General features: G+C 57.7%; 5 protein-coding genes across 5 annotated transcripts; 3 read left to right on the forward strand and 2 right to left on the reverse strand.

Moving 5' to 3' along the window:
* Positions 1 to 273: 273 nt before the first annotated feature.
* LTHEOB_3935 (Chromatin-remodelling complex RSC SWI/SNF subunit Rsc7/Swp82) lies at positions 274 to 2,011 on the reverse strand (the record flags this gene model as incomplete). Its single annotated transcript, XM_035512913.1, has 3 exons — positions 274 to 838; positions 897 to 1,908; positions 1,963 to 2,011. The coding sequence occupies 3 exons, from the start codon at positions 2,009 to 2,011 to the stop codon at positions 274 to 276; spliced, it is 1,626 nt and encodes a 541-aa protein (XP_035375328.1).
* A 1,360-nt stretch (positions 2,012 to 3,371) lies between these two features.
* LTHEOB_3936 (C2 calcium-dependent membrane targeting protein) lies at positions 3,372 to 6,384 on the forward strand (the record flags this gene model as incomplete). The annotated part of the gene is made up of 3 exons (XM_035512914.1): positions 3,372 to 3,436; positions 3,730 to 4,896; positions 4,950 to 6,384. 3 exons carry the CDS (start codon positions 3,372 to 3,374, stop codon positions 6,382 to 6,384), a joined length of 2,667 nt encoding a protein of 888 aa, XP_035375329.1.
* Positions 6,385 to 8,117: 1,733 nt separating this feature from the next.
* Positions 8,118 to 9,488, forward strand: LTHEOB_3937 (Peroxisomal dehydratase; the record flags this gene model as incomplete). The annotated part of the gene is made up of 4 exons (XM_035512915.1): positions 8,118 to 8,237; positions 8,555 to 8,924; positions 8,983 to 9,076; positions 9,125 to 9,488. 4 exons carry the CDS (start codon positions 8,118 to 8,120, stop codon positions 9,486 to 9,488), a joined length of 948 nt encoding a protein of 315 aa, XP_035375330.1.
* Positions 9,489 to 11,238: 1,750 nt separating this feature from the next.
* Positions 11,239 to 13,209, forward strand: LTHEOB_3938 (Het-s domain protein; the record flags this gene model as incomplete). The annotated part of the gene is made up of 1 exon (XM_035512916.1): positions 11,239 to 13,209. One exon carries the CDS (start codon positions 11,239 to 11,241, stop codon positions 13,207 to 13,209), a length of 1,971 nt encoding a protein of 656 aa, XP_035375331.1.
* A 553-nt stretch (positions 13,210 to 13,762) lies between these two features.
* Positions 13,763 to 14,508, reverse strand: LTHEOB_3939 (Profilin ii; the record flags this gene model as incomplete). Its single annotated transcript, XM_035512917.1, has 5 exons — positions 13,763 to 13,897; positions 13,956 to 14,108; positions 14,276 to 14,360; positions 14,421 to 14,436; positions 14,496 to 14,508. 5 exons carry the CDS (start codon positions 14,506 to 14,508, stop codon positions 13,763 to 13,765), a joined length of 402 nt encoding a protein of 133 aa, XP_035375332.1.
* Positions 14,509 to 15,677: the final 1,169 nt, after the last annotated feature.

Consider the following 15,677-nt stretch of genomic DNA (forward strand, 5'->3'; position numbering starts at 1 on the left):
GCTCTGTGTTGATGGTCCTACATTCAGCAATGCCATCAGTGATGAGCTTCCTGTTGGCTTTTCTCATTTCTTCCCCGTGATAGCAAAACAGAAAGCATGGATATTGTACACCACCCGCAGGTCCGGGATATTGAATGCCCGTTAATCATTAGCAATAAAGAAAAGGTCATTTTGCCTTCCTTGTCGCCCGAGAGGTGTTAGAACGCCAAACTCAATCCTTCCGTACCCAAATCCCCGGTTTCTAAAAATTGCGACCCTTGCACCGTGACGTGATCAGACCGGCACGCCAGTGAAGCCAATCTTAAGTTCTTTTCTGCAGCCATCGATAGTCTCGCCATGCCAACTACTCTTCCATTCTTGCTCCTTCTCCTTTGCCTCTTCGAGTGCTTTCCGGCATTCGGGAGGCAATTCGGCAAGAATCTCGTCGTTGACGTTTGGAAGTCCGTTTACGCCTACATCGTGGAAATCGCCGTCAGGACCTGGCACACCGGCGCCAGTGATTGGTGCAGATTCGAAATAAGTGTCGACGATAAGGAAATTGCGTGCAACAACGCTAGGGACCGGCTCGAAAACGGCCTTTCCGGATCTTTTCGTAGTTGCAGATCCGTTGGTGGCGCCGTTGGTGTAAGTGCCGTTGGTAAGACTTGAGGTACCATTCGTGAGTCGCTTCTGTGTCAGCGCCGCCTCGTCTTCGACATCGTCCTCTGTGACGGAAACCTCTTCCCAGCGGGCATGAGTCGGTTGCATAATCTTAGGATAGTGCATCTGGTTCGTGTGGGGGTCGTATATGCCCTCGACGTTAGTGCGTCGAGCAGCCACAAGGGCCGAATTGAAGCGACTACGCATTGTTAGCGCTGGGTTTCAGCCCAAAACAAAAGGCGCAAAGACGGTATTACCTCGCAGCCCGTGCATGCTCGAACTGCCAGTTGGCAGACGTGATATTGATCCTTCGCTTTCCTGGAACAACTTTGCCATTGGGCATTGGGACGCTTGGGCCGCCTGTATGATAGACAGCACTAGCACCATGCCAGGCGACATACTGGTTCTTGTTGTACGGCTCACCGGGCGGGGGCAGCCTGTCGTTCGGATCCGCAATTTCTCCCTCAACATCACCCCTCTCTCGCGCTGCCTTCACATAGTAGTCATCTATGACTCGCCTTCCGCCAATGATGATTCGTGCTCCAAACTCTCTGAAGACCGAGCGGGCAGTGACGACACCGATTGCACGGCCCTTGTACGAGTGCGGAATGATCTCGCGCTCGATCAAGTCGCGCTTCTCGTCCTCGTTGACGATAATCTTGTACAATTGCATATGCTTGGTGAAAAACAGATAGCTGTCCCTAAAGCCGCAGCATCTTGCCGGCTCGGTGGACAGCATGTACAGTCTCTCTCCGCGGCCGGTGATGGTGAAGACACGCACGCGATAGTCTCTGCCGCCCTTCAAGTTGCCCAGCTTGTCGACCTTCTGTTCTCCCTCGGGGTCCTCGGGCAGTGCGACCTCATCGTCAACCACGTCCATGAGGTTCCCCTCTTTGTCAATGGGAACGCGCGTAACGTGCGACGGGCCTCCTCTGGGTCGTCCTCTGAAGCCACCCGTGGATGGGCGACCGCGGCGGCGTTTGGCCGGCGTGCCCCTTTGCGAATCGTTGTCATTGTTGGAATCGGCATTGTCCCAGTCTGGCGGGCGGTTCTTGGGTGGCCGTCCCAGGCGGCGCTTGCGCGGAAACTGCTGGACTACGGGCGATGAACGTTCTGAGGGAGGCTCAGGCTCTGCCTCGGCCTCGGCCTCGTCATCTGGCTCCTGCGCGGGCGTGGCAGCATCGTCTTCCACGTCCTGCTCGGCGGGCGTCTCATCTTGCGACTCCTGCGCGTCTGCGTCAGACTCAGCGACAACGGGTGTAGGCGTTCCTGGAGGTACGGTTAGTTAGGTGAAAAGATGAAGGGCTGTGGCGTCGAGCGCACTGATGGGAGTTGAGGCAGCGGCGGCTGCGCGCGACCGCCGAGGTGGCATTGCGGTGTGGGTGGGCGGGCGTGTGAGCGAGGCTCGGTGCGTGGGTGATGGGTTGCGTTCTCTTGCTCTCGCGCGCGCGATGCTGGTCAAGACGCGGCCGCTCAGCGCCTCGCAGCACCACGGCAGCCAGACACGCTACGCCCGATGTGGAGACAGATCTTATCTTATCTGGTGCTGAGTCATCAGGCGGAGGCGCCGCCGCCGGCAAGCGCCACCAGGGTGGTTCACGATACCTTACTCGCAAAGGCCAATAATCACATGTTTGTGGATTTGCACTGCGTCATAGCCTGGACGGACGCAGCACGCATCCTGCAGGAGGCCTTTGCAACAAACACAGCACTCACGCACGCCGAGTCGCGGGCGGGAAGCTCTGCGGGTGCTCTGCAGCCGCCCGGAGCAGCTGGCTGCGGGCGCGGCGCCGCAATGCGAGTTGCGCGGCGTAGCTGGCTGCCTGGCTGGCTGCTGGATGTGCGGGCTGGTGCGCGGCTGGGACTAGCTGCAGGCGATTGTACGAGGATGGGCGATGCTTGACGATCCGTCCTAGTTGTGCAACAATTCATGGCGTGACTGCAGCGCTCCTTGATTTGCGGCGCGGTGACGATGCAGGCAGTGGTCAGCGCCGGTCAGCGCAGCCCGCGGCGGTGGTTGCGGCCATCTGCTGCGAGTGGGCGCTGGCATGGCCGCCCAAAGCGGGTGGCGCGTGAAGTCACTGCGGGCGGCGCTGGATGCACGCCAGGGGAAGCGGTGTAATCGCAGGACGCGGTGGGTGGGCCTCACCCTGCATAACGGTGGAGGGCGCGGTGGTTCAGGCGCCTTGTTCTTACGTCTTTCGCGCCTTTTATCGCGGTGGTGGAGAGCACCGCGCACTTGCCCTCGCCGGGCTGCCTTCATCAGCCCCACCGCCGGAGGCCCTCTGACCTAGCGCCCAATAGGCTTTGGGACAAGGCATCGGTCGTTTTCTTCGGCCGGACATTTGCTGCGCACTGGCGCCTCCTGGGCTGTCCTGCCGGCCACGCGAGCGAAGATGACGCTGCCATTAGTACCTCTCAAAGCCGCGACGCCGCCCGCGTCCTCGAATTCCGCACCGCCCTCCCACCCGCACACTGCAAATGAGCGCCCGGCCGCACAAGCATCAGCAGCGAGCGCAGAAAACCTTCCACTTCGCCTACCACGCCCGTTATCCCGACGACTGAGTGCCATCCACGCCCGCCGCCCGGGTCACCATCTGCAGAGCTCCAAGTCGCTGAGCGCTGTACCGACGCTGTCGATCGACGACGCCGTCTCGCCGGGCCCAACAGCAGCACCACCCCCAGCGCCCCCAGCCCTTCGCCCGCCTCGCCTCCCGCGGCATTGGACCACCATGGCGACGCACGACCAGGCTCCCAGTGCCGCCACCGACCTGCTGCGCCAGGCCATGATGCAGAGGTGAGTCGTACCCAGCGGCGCGCGCTGCTCTTGGGGCGCGCTCGCTTGCCAGCCCTTCGCGCCAGCACCGATCGGGCCGAGCTGGCTGCGGGAGAGGGCGAGGGTCGTTCGATTTTCGACCAGCACTCGCCCGCCAATCGCGTTACACACGGTTTTCTTGAAATAGACAGCGCGCTGCCGTCACCGCGAGATCACGCTCTGCAACGCCCTCGCGCCTCCCCCAGCGCCCCTCTGCCCCGCCGCTGGCTGCTCCTCGCTATGCGCTTCGCTAACCGTCTGGTCGCCTCTAGCAGAGTTGGCGATGACGATCATGACCACATCGGCTCCAACAGCTCCACGCCTCCGGGCATCGAAACACCACGTCCGGATCCGACCGACAAGCGACAGCCCGGCATCCTCAGCTATTTTGGCCAGGTTCGTTCCTCTCTCCCCTCGATTCCCTCGGTCTTCCGCCCCCGCACGTCGCTGTCCGGCCCCTCTGCCTCTGCCCAGCCCTCAGAGCCCCAAGAGCCTTCAGATAGCCCTGATGCACAGCGCGATGAAGGCGCGGAGAGAGGACGCGCTCCAGAGCCGACAGTGGGCGCTGGCGCTCTCCCCACTGCGCCCAGCTCGCCGAGCAAGCAGTCGGGCGGCGAGCACAGCTCTCCCCCACTGCTGCCGCACGAGCGCTTGTCAGCGCCGCAGGGCGATGCTTCATTCTCCTACCCCACGCCTCCAGCTTCTTCCGCATCTTCCCTGCACAGAGTGAGCAAGGGCGAGAATAGCACATCCACAAGCGGGCCCTCCTCCCCTTCGTCTGCGGAGGATAAGAACGACGGCTCTTGCGCATCCACCCCACGAAGGCAAACTCTTGCCATGTCAGATCCTGTCTCTAGCGTCACCACCACGACTGCTGTTCCTGCTGCACACTTCTCGACTCCTTCGAGCACAGCCCCAAGCAATCCGCCGACCACTCTTTCTCACTCTGACGTTGCCAACCCCTCCGCTTGTCCTGCAGAGTCGTCACCCAATGAGGAGGGCAAGACGCTAACTGAAAACGTGGCGCGTGCTCAGAATACTCCGCCGCAAACGCCGAGGACCCAGTCTCAGGAAGGAAAGGTGACCTCGAACCCGTCGCAATCTGCCCGCAGCAGTGGTTCGACGGGTGGCTCCAACAGCGGTGTTATCGCGCCCAAGGGCAAGCTGTCTGTTTCTATTACCGAAGGTCGTGGCTTGCGACCCAGCGTCGATCCTTACGTGGTCTGCCAGTTCCAATGGGCAGAAGACATTTCAGATGGTCCGAAGAAGGGTGAGGAGCCGCCGAGAGGAGCGATGGCCATGATGCGCACCGACAGCGACTCGGGAAGGGCCATGGCGATTCCAATGAGGAGCCGACAAAGCAGCAACCACGGATGGAACCCTCAGGAGTCCAGGGACCGTAATGAGATCAGCGATCCCAAGTGGGACCACAACGCCGTTTTGTAAGCGCCGACTCCGCCCATCCCCCACTGAATCCCACTAATGTCTTTGGCAGTGACGTCGTTGGTGACCACGCGGAGATTGACGTATCCGTTTACGACAAATCAAACAACGAGGCCTTTTTGGGCCACGTTCGTTTCTGCCCCAACCTGGTCGAGTACGAGAAGCCTCTTGATGCGTGGTTCCACCTGGAGCCTCGGGAAGGCGAGCAAGACTTTGTGACTGGAGAGATTCACTTGCGAGTGAACTTCCAGAAGGTCGAGAAGAAGCACTATGGCCCGGAAGATTTCCAGATCTTGAAGCTCATTGGAAAGGGCACTTTCGGCCAAGTGTTCCAGGTCCGTAAAAAGGATACTGGCCGAATTTACGCCATGAAGGTCCTCTCGAAGAAGGTGATTGTGCAGAAGAAGGAGGTCGCGCACACGCTTGGCGAGCGCAACATCCTCGTCCGTACTGCCATGGCCGATTCGCCTTTTATTGTCGGTCTGAAGTTTTCGTTCCAAACACCGACGGATCTCTACCTAGTGACCGACTACATGTCTGGCGGCGAGCTTTTCTGGCACCTGCAAAAGGAAGGGCGTTTCAACGAAGCACGTGCCAAGTTCTACATTGCCGAGCTCATTCTGGCGCTGCAGCATCTCCACGAACACGACATTGTCTACAGAGATCTCAAGCCTGAGAACATTCTCCTTGACGCAAACGGACACATCGCCCTGTGCGATTTCGGTCTGTCCAAGGCCAACTTGACGGAAAACGACACGACAAACACCTTCTGCGGCACCACCGAGTATCTTGCACCCGAGGTTCTGCTGGACGAGCATGGATACACGAAGATGGTCGATTTCTGGTCTCTTGGTGTCCTTGTGTTCGAGATGTGCTGCGGTTGGAGCCCCTTCTACGCAGAGGACACGCAGCAGATGTACAAGAACATCGCGTTTGGAAAGGTGCGTTTCCCTCGTGATGCGCTCAGCACCGAGGGCCGGAACTTTGTCAAGGGCCTGCTCAACCGGAACCCCAAGCACCGTCTCGGCGCAAACCGTGATGCGGAGGAACTCAAGGCGCATCCCTTCTTTGCCGACATTGACTGGGAAGCCCTGTCCAAGAAGAACCTGGTGCCGCCTTTCAAGCCGAAATTGAAGTCCGAGCTGGACACGTCCAACTTTGACCCTGAATTCACGAACGCGCTGAACCAGGCAACTTCGCTCAACGCACGGGCTGCCGCCCTCGCAGCGGGAATGAATCCGGCATCGACGCCACTGTCGCCGACGATGCAGGCTAACTTCAAGGGATTCACGTTCGTGGACGACAACCACATTGACGAGCACTTTGGCGGTCGCGAGTTCGAGATGGAAGATGAGCGACTGCAGGACCCTGAGTGGGACAAGGTGGAGTCGCCGACACGGACGGAGCGCATGAGTGGTGTGCTACCGAGCAACGACCACGATGAGAACATCTTCAACAACCACAACGGCGCGGGATTCGAGGTTTGATGGTGATCGCGGCACGAAGGCACGCTAGCCGTGCCGATCTTGTCAAGCCGGGTGAAATCGGAGCGAATTGCGTGCACGTTTTTGGCGCGTTGAAGCTCATCGCCTCGCGGGCGCAACGAGTGGTTTGACCATGGCAGGTCCTCTTTGGTGGGGGGGAAGGGTCATTTTAAAAAGTTGTTTCGACGCGCGAATTTCCGGTTACTCAATGACTTGGCCGTGGCGTGACCACTGGCTCGACGGGCGGCTTCTGGCTTCTTGCGATACCCTGGCGCTCGTTTTATCTTCAGCGAGTGCGGGCTGGGAGGGGGATCGCAAATGCTTCATGATGGGAGGTCGGGCCGGCTGCAACTAATAGACACGTCTGCACGCTGGTCGTCGTTCCTCACCGCAAGTGTCCGGGAGCCGCCAGTGCGCAATTGCTGGGCAGGCGCATGTACACTGGAAGCCAGCAAGCGCAACAACTGCCGCCATGACGGCTCCCGGGAGCATGCTGGAGTTAATGTTTCTTTTTTCTGTTTCCTTTCGCTTTTGGCCCTCGTAGTGTCGTTATTATTTTTCACGCGTCGTTTGCATGCATGGGACGGAGCATCATAGCATGTTTTTCTGTCGTATGGTTCTCCGATTTTTGGTCTACTGGTCTACTGGTCTTTTGCGTTTTTTATGCTTTTACCAACAAGAACGAAAACAAGGGACAAAGTGGAAGTCATCATGTACATACATCATTCGTAGTCAGGCGCGGAGAAAGGCATTCGCCCACGGGCACGCACACAGGCATGCGCCGGGAGCAGGCACAAGGCACAAATGGACATGATTCGGGTTCGGAAGCGAAAGGTGCCGTCAAGGACCCCTGTGAAGACACTAAGCTACAGCATGTGGGACCCGAGGATTTCCTGGAACTGTGGTGAAAAAATTCGTACACGGTACCGGGGGAAGGGAGGGGTTCAAGGGCCCTGGGCGCAGCCGGCGCCATCGGGCGGTGGAGGGGTTATGACATGGGTGGTTGATGGTAGCCTCGTTTCGATTTCGGGAGGGCGTTCTTATTAAGGAAGAAAAAGACGGGTCCTTCAGGGCTTAGTGGCTGCTACGTTGGATGCTGGTGAGGTCCGTGGGTCCATGGTGTGGATTTTGGCGTGCCGGTAGTGTCGTTTGCTTTGGTTGGGTTACGGCGTGCGCTTGTTGTGATGCGCCCTGATGCCCGTCGTCGTGTCTTGCTCGATGATGAGCTCCGGCCTTTTGTCTTTTTTTTTTCGGAACTAGGCAAGCGCGCGCGGCAGCAGCCAGCAGCTAGTCCGGCCTGACAGCCTACTAGTACCCCGAGCTAAATCGGCGCTGATCAATGTTGGCGGTGGTTGCCTTAGTCATCAACATCGGACGAAGAGAGGTGCGTGGCTGGTGCCACAGTCCTTCGGCGGCTGTGCGGTTTGTTTGTTTGTTTGTTTGCTTGCGTGCTCTATTCTTCAGCATATGCTTTGCGAGGCGCTGCGTGCTTGACAGCGATGTGCCGGTCGGAGTTAGTTCAGTGAACGACCTCGGCAGGTTCGGTAGCTCGGCGCTTGGAGCGATACCGGCTATACAGGTGAGGAGCTCTCCATGCTCATCGTCTGACGCCGTGCGGAAGCTTCCCCCACACTTGCTCTTCACTATTGTACATACATACAACTTCCTGCTGCCGCGCAGAGCTCTGCTATCATCTGGATCTTTTCTTGTACTTGATACCCCCTCCAAATCCAACCATGAGCGGTCCCGGTGTCGGCTTCGAATACCCTCCAATCGAGGTGGCATGGCTGAAGCGCGACCTGCTGCTGTTCGCCAACAGCATCGGCGTCAATGTCGACGAGCTCCACTTCCTCTATGTACGTGGGATCATGCGCGCTTTGCTGGAATGACAGCTTCCTCCGTCTTACTCGCTGGCCCTTATCTCGCCCCGCTTGTCAGCCCGAGCAGCTTTGGCTGTTCCATGCGTTGTCTAGCCCGCAACTCCTGTCCAAGCTCGTACGGCGCGCACCGTCGGAATGGCATCCGTGCTTGTGTGATTGCGCCATAGATGCCGCAGATAGGCGGGCATTGGGGGCGGGGCAGAGGCAGAGGCAGAGGGGAGGGCAGAGCTGTTATTTCTTTCCGCCTTCCTTTTGCGCACACTTGGAGCTAACCACCGGCGCCCGTACCACAGGAGCTCCACCCCCAATTCGCCGCGTTCCCGACCTACCCGCTCATCCTGCCCTTCAAGCACACGGACCAGGAGGTCATCGACTTCCTCGCGCGCTCGTCGGCGGTGCCGATCCCGGGCGTGCCCAACTTCGACCAGAAGCGCGGCGTCGACGGCGAGCGCAAGATCGAGATCCTCAAGCCGCTGCCGGTCACGAGCGCAGGCCGCACCTTCGAGATCCGGCAGAAGGTTCTGGGCGTGTACGACAAGGGCAAGCCCGGCACCGTCATTGAGACGGAGACGCTGCTGGTTGAGAAGAATACGGGAGATGTGTACAGCAGGGTGATTGGCAGCGGGTTCATGGTGGGACAGGGCAACTGGGGAGGTCCCAAGGGTGAGTTTTATATGCTTTTTCCTACACTTCAAAGTCAGGTGCTAATAGGCGACACCAGGTCCCAAGACCGTCAACTACCCGCCGCCTGAGGGCAAGAAGCCTGATGCTACTTTCGTTCAGAAGACGAATGCGGAGACGGCACACTTGTACCGGTGAGTTATCACAGCTTCTCAGAGACAACAGACGCTGACTAGGTATAGTCTCAATGGCGACTACAACCCCCTCCACGCCACGCCGGAGCCGGGCCAGCAGATGGGCTTCGGCGGCGTCATCATGCACGGCCTGTACTCGTGGAACTCGACGGCGCACGCCGTGCTGAAGCGCTTCGGCGGCTCGGACCCCAAGAACATCAAGGAGTTCGCCGCCCGCTTCGCCAGCCCCGTTCGTCCCGGCGACACGCTCGTCACCGAAATGTGGCGCGTTGGCCAGGCCGAGGGCCACCCGGCCGGCTGGGAGCAGATCCGCTTCGTCACCAAGGTCGAGCAGAGCGGCAAGGTCGTGCTCAGCAATGGCCGCGCTGTTGTGAAGATTTCTGGAGACGCCGCGGCCAAGAGCAAGTTGTAGATGGTGACTGATTGGTTCATTTGATTTGTTGATTCATGCTTTACATACACGCCCTGGAAGACGGGCAGGCTCTTTGGGCAATGAACAACCTATCGAAGGCTTCGGCGGCACGTCCGCGAACGCTTAGCTCATTTCAACGCTTCAAACAGTCCTTACTCGTGGTGTGACAAGGGTGAGGAAAACGTCGTCCCGTACATATGATTCTAAAGAAGCCTCGTACGATGCAAGAGGTGCCTTGAAACCACGCTCCTCATCGAGCTTGCCATGTTGGTTTAAGCCGAAGCTTGATCCGGGGCTGAAACTGCGGGGGTGTGGTCTAGGCTCCGGCCATCGCTACTTGCACGGAACGACTTCTTCAGACGTCATGTTTCTCCAAGCAAGAGAGATAATGTCCACGGGGTACGAGAACGGCAGGCGAAGCAAGGCTAGTGCAATCCAGATCTTGCCTATTCTGGCAACCCGATTCTTTATCAAACCTTGCCTGCGGTACATTTTTGAAGCAATTGCCGCACTCGTTCCGCGATAAGGCGCTGGTTTCGCATGAACATGCATCACCTCTCACCACCCTTTTGCAGGTGGCGAGGCGAGGCGAGGGACCTATGCTGTATCCCAATCCATATGCAACCACATGCACGTCACAACGATCATTTCCTTAGATCAGTTAATCAGCCCTATGACCTCATTCAGGGCTACTACTACAACCCACATATGCAACTAACGTGCCGATCACTTTAAACCCGTATCCAGCTAGCTCTCAGCCGCACGCATGACTTGTTGGCTAGGTCACCGCCGTTGCCGGTTTTTCCTTTTCTTTTTTTTTTCCCTTTGTGTTTTGCTTATTCGCAATATATTCCCTTTACCAGGGCCTAGGGCTAGGGCACTGCATTTGCCCTCACACGAGAGCGCCCTGCAAGTGCGCCTGCTGTGGGGGCCGAGAACAGTGCCCCGATGACCTGCCCTCGCCGCCGCCGCTTTTGTCCTGCTTCAGCAGACTTCAGCCCTGGGTCAGCGATGGGGCTTAAGGACGGAACAGTCGGGACGGGTTGGGGCTGTTGTGTGGACGTAGAGAGTGTGCCTAGACAAGGCGGCACTGACTGTCGAGGCTGGTTGAGAGGGTAATGGGAGCCTATGGCATGGTGGGGCGTTGCGGCTGAGAGACAGCCGAGCTGGCTTTTGGAGGGGTCTGGACAGGTGTATATGCATGCGAGCGGCTATTCGGGAACATCTTGCAGAAGAGACACGTCCAAAGAAAAAAAGTAGGAGAGAGGACCAAGAGAGCCTCGTCAAGTCAGAGGAGAGGAGGGGAAAATGATCGATGGGAGAGCCTCGTGTGTGCCTTTTACAGGTGGTGGTGGGGCTGTGTACAGACTGTACATGCAGCCGCAGCCTTGCCCCGCCGCACCCGCGTTTCCTTTTCTACACCTTCCCCTCCCTAACATCGTTTCAGCAGGCATATGGGAGATCGAGCAGTTCCCGTTTCCCTCATCTTGACTGTTTTCTCAGAGAAAAGACATCGATTACGTTTGTCGTATCCATCTTCTCGAGTGACTATCTTCTTTTTGGACTTTGACAGAAAGAGGCTGCACCTTAGTTGCAATCATGGACCTTGGATTAGGCGCAGTGTCCTTGACCTTTCAGGTATTCTCAGGATGCATGAAAGGTACGTTAGCCAAGCAAAAGTCAGTCTCCCGCGCGCTTTACCAGCTAACACGAGTCCCCAGGCTATCAACTGCTCACCGAAGCCCGACACATGGAGGCTGAGCACAAGTACATGCGGATCCAGCTGAAGAAAGAACAGCATCGACTCCTCGACTGGGGCTATGTCGCCGGTGTGAATGTGCGTGACGATGCGCTTGTCATCAGCAGCTCGGACAAGGGCCTACTGCACGACCTGCTCGAGCAGCAACAGGACTTCTTGTTGGGCTTCGGCCGGTACGAGGCACGCTATAAAAAGCCTTTCGAGAAGCTGCGCAAGCCCTTGATCGTCGAAGAAGTCGACGATGTGGAGGGTGACGAAGCGATGGTGGGGGAGGCCGGCAGCCCCCGACTGCTGCAGGCCGCGGACACGGACTCCCAGACGCGCTTCCCAGAGGGAGAAGAGCTCTTAAAAAAGGCGCTGGGCTGGGCCAAGGGCGTGAGAACCTTTCCGAAACGCCTGCGATGGGCCGCCTTCGACAAGGAGAAGATGGAGCAGTTGCTGCTCAGATTGTCGTCGCTCAACGACTACCTACGAGAGCTCCTCTCCGCCCAACAGCTGAATCACTTGAACATGCGACAAGAACGGACTTATTACCAGATCATCCAGCTGAACGACAAGATGGATCAACTGATCGAGATCGTTAAGGCGGGTAAGGAATGGTCGCATCTGACCGGCGCAATGCCTGCGCAGAACCCGTCTGCTTTGATTCAAGGACGAGCAAATTCAGCCTTTTGGTTGAAGGAGTTGCTGCAAGACCTCCCACCAGCGTCTCTATCTCGAGTGGAATCGATGGAGTATATAAGGGAGGAATCGCGCCGAGGCTCGAACAATAGAAGTCTAACATGGCTGGCTCAGTTCAAAGCCCTCGAAACGGCCATCAGCGGGGACTCGCTGACGGAAGAACGGGCAGTCGACCTCCAGTTAGAAATACCCGCAAGCGCAGTTACTGATGTCGAGCTGTCCCGGGAGGATATAGTGTTTCTGGATTTTGACGACGACGATGAGAACAGGCGAATGGAAGCAAGGTTCCGGGGGAAGAGGGTGTGGATCGAATTTAAGACGTACGAGCCACGAGTCTTCGACGGTCAGCCGGATCCCAAGGTCACCAACCGGATCAAAGCGCTTGTTGCGCTGCTCAAGGAAAACAACCGTTCACGCCAGTTTCGTGCGCCCAGATGTCTTGGATACTTCCGTGATATCGACCCAGACACTGAAGAAGATCGTTACCGATTCGGCATTGTGTTCGAGAAACCCTCATTTGTATCGCAGTCCACTAAGCCGATAAGCTTGCTGGACTTGTTACGGGCAACAGAGAGAGGGATAATGGAGATGCCCAGTCTGACCGACCGAGTGCAGCTGGCTAAGGTCATCACGGAAGCTTTGGAAAGGTTGCATGCAGTCAACTGGCTGCACAAAGGGCTTCGGAGCGAGAACATTATATTCTTCAGCGACGAGATCGAACCAGAGGACCTCGAATCGTACGGCATGGGCGAACAAGACGAGCCAATTCCACCAGCCGTCGACTTCTCGAAGCCCTACCTGTCAGGCTTCGATTATTCACGCCCAGCCCAGAACGAAGACTTGACAGAGAAGCCACCGGAGAACGCGGAATATGATCTTTACCGTCATCCGTCGGTCCAGGGCAGCAGAGGTAGCATAGACAATGCGGCCAACTTCCAGAAGACATTCGATATCTATGCCCTCGGAATCATTCTCCTTGAGATCGCCTATTGGCAGCCAATTGACCACATCCTCAATGTCGATCTACCCAGGGCTCGTCCGTCCACGACACTGAGGGTTCGTCAACGCCTTCTCGATGAGCGCAAACTTTTAGCCCACGTGAAGTCGAATGCGGGCGTTGTACTGGAGCAGGCGGTACGAGCATGCCTAGTCGGTGAAGAGGCGCTCATTGATAGTTGGAAATATGGCGGATTCGACGAGAAGAACCCAAACCAAGCAGCCCAGCTGCAGAGAGGGTTTTACGAGCGTGTCGTAGAGAAGCTAGCTGATGTAAAGGTCTAGGCTTTTCCTAGGCTATCATTCATGGACACGGCGGACTCTTCACAGGATGGGATAAACGTATTGTATGCTGGCCCTATTTCCCGCTTAGCTCTTTAGTGGATAATGGATATTTTTTCATATTCGGCATGTTGTCTGCACGTCTACGAAACTTGAGGTTGTTAGTAGAACAAGATCGTGCCATAGTGCAGTCGGAATGGTGCCACAGCCCCCCCATTAGAGAATGTGGATTCCGCAGTGTATACGGTTCATGCGGCATGGGCTGGCCGAGGGACTACCACTTCGATGAAATACCGCTGCCGAAATTTCGGAGAGGAAAGAAATTGCTGCTTATTGCTACTTCCAACCACCATCCGACGTCCCGAGACGAGGGCGGCATACTTCCTCCAACGTCCACCACACTTTCGCTTCTTCTATGAGCCGGCTCCGGGACCCCTTGCAAGCAAGGGAGAGTATGCAAGTTAAAAGGTTTACAACATCAACAGCGTCATCGTCCGTGAAAGCCATGTACCGAGCAGGATTTCCTTCTCACCCCATTTCTTTTACCAACACTCCCTTAGTATCCGACACCGACCAGGTAGTCGGCAAGCTGCTCGACGGTGTTGGCGGCGGCGCCGGGCTGGATGGTCTCGGGGTAGTGGGTGACGAGGATGGCCTGGGTAGTCTTGACGATGATGATGCCCTCCTTGCCCTAAAAAGTCATCTGTCTCAGTATGCGTAGGGAAGCAGGATTACAGAGATGCACTAACCTTCTTGCCGTAAAGACTCCGCTCGTCAGCCTTCAGGACGACGAAGCGCTCACCGGCAACGTGAAGACCGGTGGTCTGGACCGACTTGATGCCGTTGGCATCGCCCTTGTCCTTGTACGCGTTCACGATCTCGGTCATCTCGTTGGGAGAAACCTGTGGATCCTTGTTAGCCCCGCCGTATCCTTTTCCGTCCGGCCGCGCCGTCGATTGCGACATCAAGGAACCCCGCGCAGCCGCATCGGGCGCGTTGATGTCAACGCTGGCCGCGGCTGCGCTTGGCAGGGGGGGCATGGGAATTGCTCGGGATGCGATGAACATACGGTGAAGCCGGCGGAGGCGGCCCAGACGCTGTTGCCCTCGGAGTTGAAGATAGCGGCCTTGTCGACATTGCCGGTGCCGACGAGGCTGTGGTTCTGGGGTCAGCTGCTGGCTCGGAGGAACCCAGTGCGCGCTGGAAGACGGTACCTAGTGTCAACGTATGCTGTTCAGGGTGTCAGTCAGTGCATGACATAGCGAGGCGGCGGAGGGGCAGCGGCGCACCTTGCCAAGACATGGTTGCTTCTGAGGACGACGGAGCGGACGGTGGGCGCGAGGGCGGTGGTGTGCGTGAAAGTTGGCGTGACTGGGACGGGTGTGTCTGGAAGAGGAGATGCTGGAGAGCTGGCGGGACAATAGGGTTCAAGTAAGTCGTTGACTTGGGCGCGCGCACGGAAACTTGAAGTGGGGGCTTCTCGGAAGGCCAGCGCGCAGCTCGTCTGCCCCTCACTGCACCAGCTCCCTCCCTATGACAGAGAACCTGCAGCGAGCACCCACGCAGACCGCCTCAGATCGCCTACGCTGGTTCATGCAGCTCCCGACGGGCCCTTTCTCCTGCGCGCGCGCCGCCTATGAGTGCATGCGCTCCAGCTGCTCCAAACTCTCCTGCCGCCGTTTGCGCCATCGTGCAGCCGCTCTGTGCAGCGCAGAGACGCAACCCCAAAAACATTACGGCCGCGAGATCTGGTTACCTTTGCAACGGACATGCTGTCCTCAGCATCGTCGGCTGACTTCAACCATTGCCCATGTTTCACGTGTTTCACATGCTCTACAGCAAGCTCCTTTCTATGAAGACTGCGCCGGCCCGTCTCGCTACACGCGCTTATGCCGTAATCTGCAGTCTGTCGCTTTCGGGGTATCGTTTTCCAAGCGCGCCACTACCGCCAGAAGGCAGTCGGCCTGAATGGGACTTATTGCACCTCTGAAGCCCTCAAGTGCGTAATCTCGCTACTCCCGTCGCGAGCGCGGGAATGCCGGGCTTTGTTCCGAGGCCCCTGTATAAGCCTAATATGAGCCGACATTGTGCTGTTGATTGGGATGGCAGAGAAGGAACAGGGAAGGAATGCTAGCTCTGAGGCTGGTAACCCCAATATACCAGTCTGACCACCATAAGCAGGGCTAGGCCACCACTATTCGTCTCGGCTTAGTAATCGCCAGTAACTTCATCTTCTGCACGCCAACCGGCAGTGGAAGGTCGACGGCTCCCGCGTGGTGCAAAGCCAGCTGACTCAGAGTTGCAATCTCATTGTGCTGCTCCCCGGCTGACTGGCTTGGGCCCGGGGTGTCGATGTGCCCGTGGGGATGCTTATTATACCTTGGGCTCGATGAAGACGAGATCCGGCCATCTCGCTTTGACGGGGCGGCTCCCGAGACCATGGTATGCGGCTTCGGGACGAGGCATGTTAA

The sequence above is a fragment of the Lasiodiplodia theobromae genome, assembly GCF_012971845.1.
Source record: "Lasiodiplodia theobromae strain AM2As chromosome Unknown scaffold_10, whole genome shotgun sequence".
NCBI classification, from domain to species: domain Eukaryota; kingdom Fungi; phylum Ascomycota; class Dothideomycetes; order Botryosphaeriales; family Botryosphaeriaceae; genus Lasiodiplodia; species Lasiodiplodia theobromae.